This window comes from Triticum urartu, chromosome 4A, assembly GCF_056163025.1.
Source record: "Triticum urartu cultivar PI428250 chromosome 4A, HENAU_Tu73, whole genome shotgun sequence".
In the NCBI taxonomy this organism is placed as follows: domain Eukaryota; kingdom Viridiplantae; phylum Streptophyta; class Magnoliopsida; order Poales; family Poaceae; genus Triticum; species Triticum urartu.
This window is the reverse complement of record NC_141876.1, coordinates 97,168,217-97,171,505: the sequence shown is the minus strand read 5'-3', so window position 1 is coordinate 97,171,505 and position 3,289 is coordinate 97,168,217. Positions and strand designations below refer to the sequence as shown.

At 51.8% G+C, this 3,289-nt stretch overlaps 1 protein-coding gene across 1 annotated transcript; it reads right to left on the bottom strand.

The window, feature by feature from the left end:
• Window positions 1–1,649: 1,649 nt before the first annotated feature.
• On the bottom strand, window positions 1,650–2,030 carry LOC147974957 (uncharacterized). Its single transcript, XM_087520217.1, has one exon. It carries the CDS (start codon window positions 2,028–2,030, stop codon window positions 1,650–1,652), a length of 381 nt encoding a protein of 126 aa, XP_087376343.1.
• Between the last annotated feature and the right edge of the window lie 1,259 nt (window positions 2,031–3,289).

Here is a 3,289-nt window from a genome sequence, read left to right as displayed (position 1 = left end):
ATAATAATGCTTTTTGGAGTAATTTAATGCCTTTTCTCTCATAATTTGCAAGGTACATACCAAGAGGGAGAATTCCGGCAGCTGGAAATCTGGACCTGAAAAAGCTACGTCAGGCCACCTATTCTGCACAACTCCAAATGAGCTGAAACTCCATGAGGATTTTTTGTGGAATATTTAAGAATGATTGGAGCCAATAAACACCATAAGGGGGCCACCAGGTGGGCACAACCCACCTGGGCGCCAGACCCCCCTAGCGCGCCCTGGTGGGTTGTGGCCTCCTCGGCCCACCTCCAGTGCCCATCTTCTGGTATATAAGTGATTTTGACCTAGAAAAAATAAAGAGAAGACTTTCGGGATGGAGCGCCGCCGTCTCGAGGCGGAACTTGGGCAGGAGCACTTTTGCCCTCTGGTGACGCAATTATGCTGAGGGAACTTCCCTCTCGGAGGGGGAAATCATCGTCATCATCATCACCAACAACTCTCCCATCTTGGGGAGGGCAATCTCCATCAACATCTTCACCAGCACCATCTCATCTCAAACCCTAGTTCATCTCTTGTATTCGATATCGTTACAGGAACTATAGATTGTTGCTAGGGGGTGACTAGTAGTGTTAATTACATCTTGTAGTTGATTACTATATGGTTTATTTGGTGGAAGATTATATGTTCAGATCCATTATGCATATTAATAACCCTCTGATCATGAGCATGTTTGTTGTTTGTGAGTAGTCACTTTCGTTCTTGAGGTCACGAGATAAATCATGTTGCAAGTAATCATGTGAATTTGATATGTGTTCGATATTTCGATGGTATGTATGTTGTGATTCCCTTAGTGATGTCATGTGAACATCGACTACATCACATTTCACCATATTTGGTCCTAAGGGAATGCTTTGTGGAGTAGTAAATAGATGGTGGGTTGCGAGAGTGACAGAAACTTAAACCCCAGTTTATGCACTATTTTGTAAGGGATTGATTGGATCCTGGAGTTTAATGCTATGGTAAGGATTTATCCTTAATACTTCTCTCGTAGTTGCGGATGCTTGCGGGAGGTTAATTATAAGTAGGAGGTTTGTTCAAGTAAGAACAACACCTAAGCACCGGTCCACCCACATATCAAATTATCAAAGTAGCGAACACAAATTAAACCAACATGATGAAAGTAACTAGATGAAATTCCCGTGTACCATCAAGAACACTCTGCTTATCATAAGAGACCATTTTGGCATGTCCTTTGCCTCAAAAAGATTGGGCTACCTTGCTGCGTACTTGTTACAATTATCGTTACTTGCTCGTTACAAACTATCTTTCTATCAAACTACTCGCTACTTACAATTTCAGCACTTGCAGACATTACCTTACTGAAAACTACTTGTCATTTGCTTCTGCTCCTCATTGGGTTCGACACTCTTACTTATCAAAAAGAGCTAAAATTGATCCCCTATATTAGTGGGTCATCACTGGGGAGGCATGGGGGGCGCGGGCGGCAGCGAGTAGTAGCCAGCTGGCGCGGGCGGCGCGGGCGGACGGGGCTTGGTCGGAGGAGCAGGGCCACCGCGGGTGGTGCCGGCAGCGAGGGCGGTGTGCTAAAACCGCTGCTTCAGCTTCGTCATCCGGTGCTCGTCAAGTTTGAGGTACGCGATGACGCGCTAGAAAGTGGGCTGCAGCAGTAGGGTGAGGTTGGACGCCGCGTTACCGAAGTCCTCGTTAAGGCCGGTGGTGAGGGTGCTCAGCATGAGGTCATCAGAGACCTTAGCGCTGATGTCGCGAAGCTCGTCGGCGAGCATCTTGAGCCTCTTGCAGTACTCATCAATGGTGGAGTTGTCCTGGTGACAGCCGAAGAACTCCTGCTGCAAGAAAACAAGGCACTGAAGTTTGTTATCAGTGAAGAGCGCGTTGATCTTGGCCCACACGGCACAGGCGTCGTCGTCCTCGGCGACAACGGTGTGGAAGATGTCCTTCAAGACCGTCTGGTAGAACCATCGGATGACCGTGGCCTCAATGGCGGACCACTCTGGATCGTCCCGCATGTACTCGCTATCCACGGAACCATCGATGTGCTCGGTGAGGTAGTGCTCGTGGAAGATGAGGTTGAAGTAGGTCTTTCACGCGTAGTAGGATGTACTGGAGCTGTCGAGGAGGATAGGGACCCGGGCCTCTATGTTGAGGTCACGGATGGCAGCGGTGGAGGGCTCGGGGCCGGCGAACGGATTCGACGAGCGGGTCGTGGAGGAACCGGCGGAAGACATGGTGGCGCGGCTAGGGTTAGGGTTTCTTTGTGGAGAGAGGAGGAGGGGAACCGCGGTAGCAGGGGGTGTGGCGGCGGCTATAGCGGGAGGAGGGCGCGGCTGCGGGTCGGGGAGAAGCAGCGGCACGGCGCGGCAGGGAGCGGTGCGGGGTGGCGTGGGGCAGCGGTGGCGGCGTGAATGGAGAGGCGAGGCGGCTGCTGCGAGGAGCGCGTGAGGGGGCGGGCGGAAGCGTGTGCATGGGCGGCAGCGACGCGGGGTAGGAGAAGGAGGGGCGCGTCGGCGGCGGCCCGGTGTAGTGGTGGGGGTGTGGCGGCGGCGGCGGTGCGAGGAGGTGCGGCGGCGGCGATGGCGGCAAGCCCTAGGGGAGGACCGAACAAGATGATACCATGTAGACGGAGAGTTTGCAATACAATAGACGTTGTATTGATGGGGTGCTGATGCACGCATATATAAGTACAGGGTAGGCCTCAACCTCAATTATACATGACTAGAAGGTGGGCCATAACACATAATACATGCAACACAAAATATATACTCAACAGTTGCTCCTCCAAGTGGCTCATCCATGCTTCGTCTCCTATCGAGTTGGCCTGTTGCTGGTGGCGGCGGTTCTGGGCCTCCCCTAGCCTGTGGCAGATGGTGGCGGCTTGGGTGCCTGCAACATTCGCGATCATTCGGTCGCCTGGCGCCGCTGGAATCACCACCACCTACGACATACACTTTGATTTTCGGTTTGAGATTTTTTTCGCCCCAGGTCGAGATGACCGAATTTCGGCCATTTTCAAAAATTTCAGCCGAAATTTTCAAAAATCTCCTTCCTACGGTGGAGGTTTTTCCCAAGCGATGTGGTTTACTCGTCTTCAAATCCTGATCCGGCAGCATTCGGGATTGTTCGGTCAAAGGCCAAGGTAAAATCCCTCCTCAACTTTGCCGATACTAGTAGTGGCGACACCTGTGTGTGTCATCTCCTTGGAGGCACTACCATGGCCTTTTGTTCGTGTCTCTCTTCGAGCACTAGGGGAAACCCTAGGTCCGGTTCA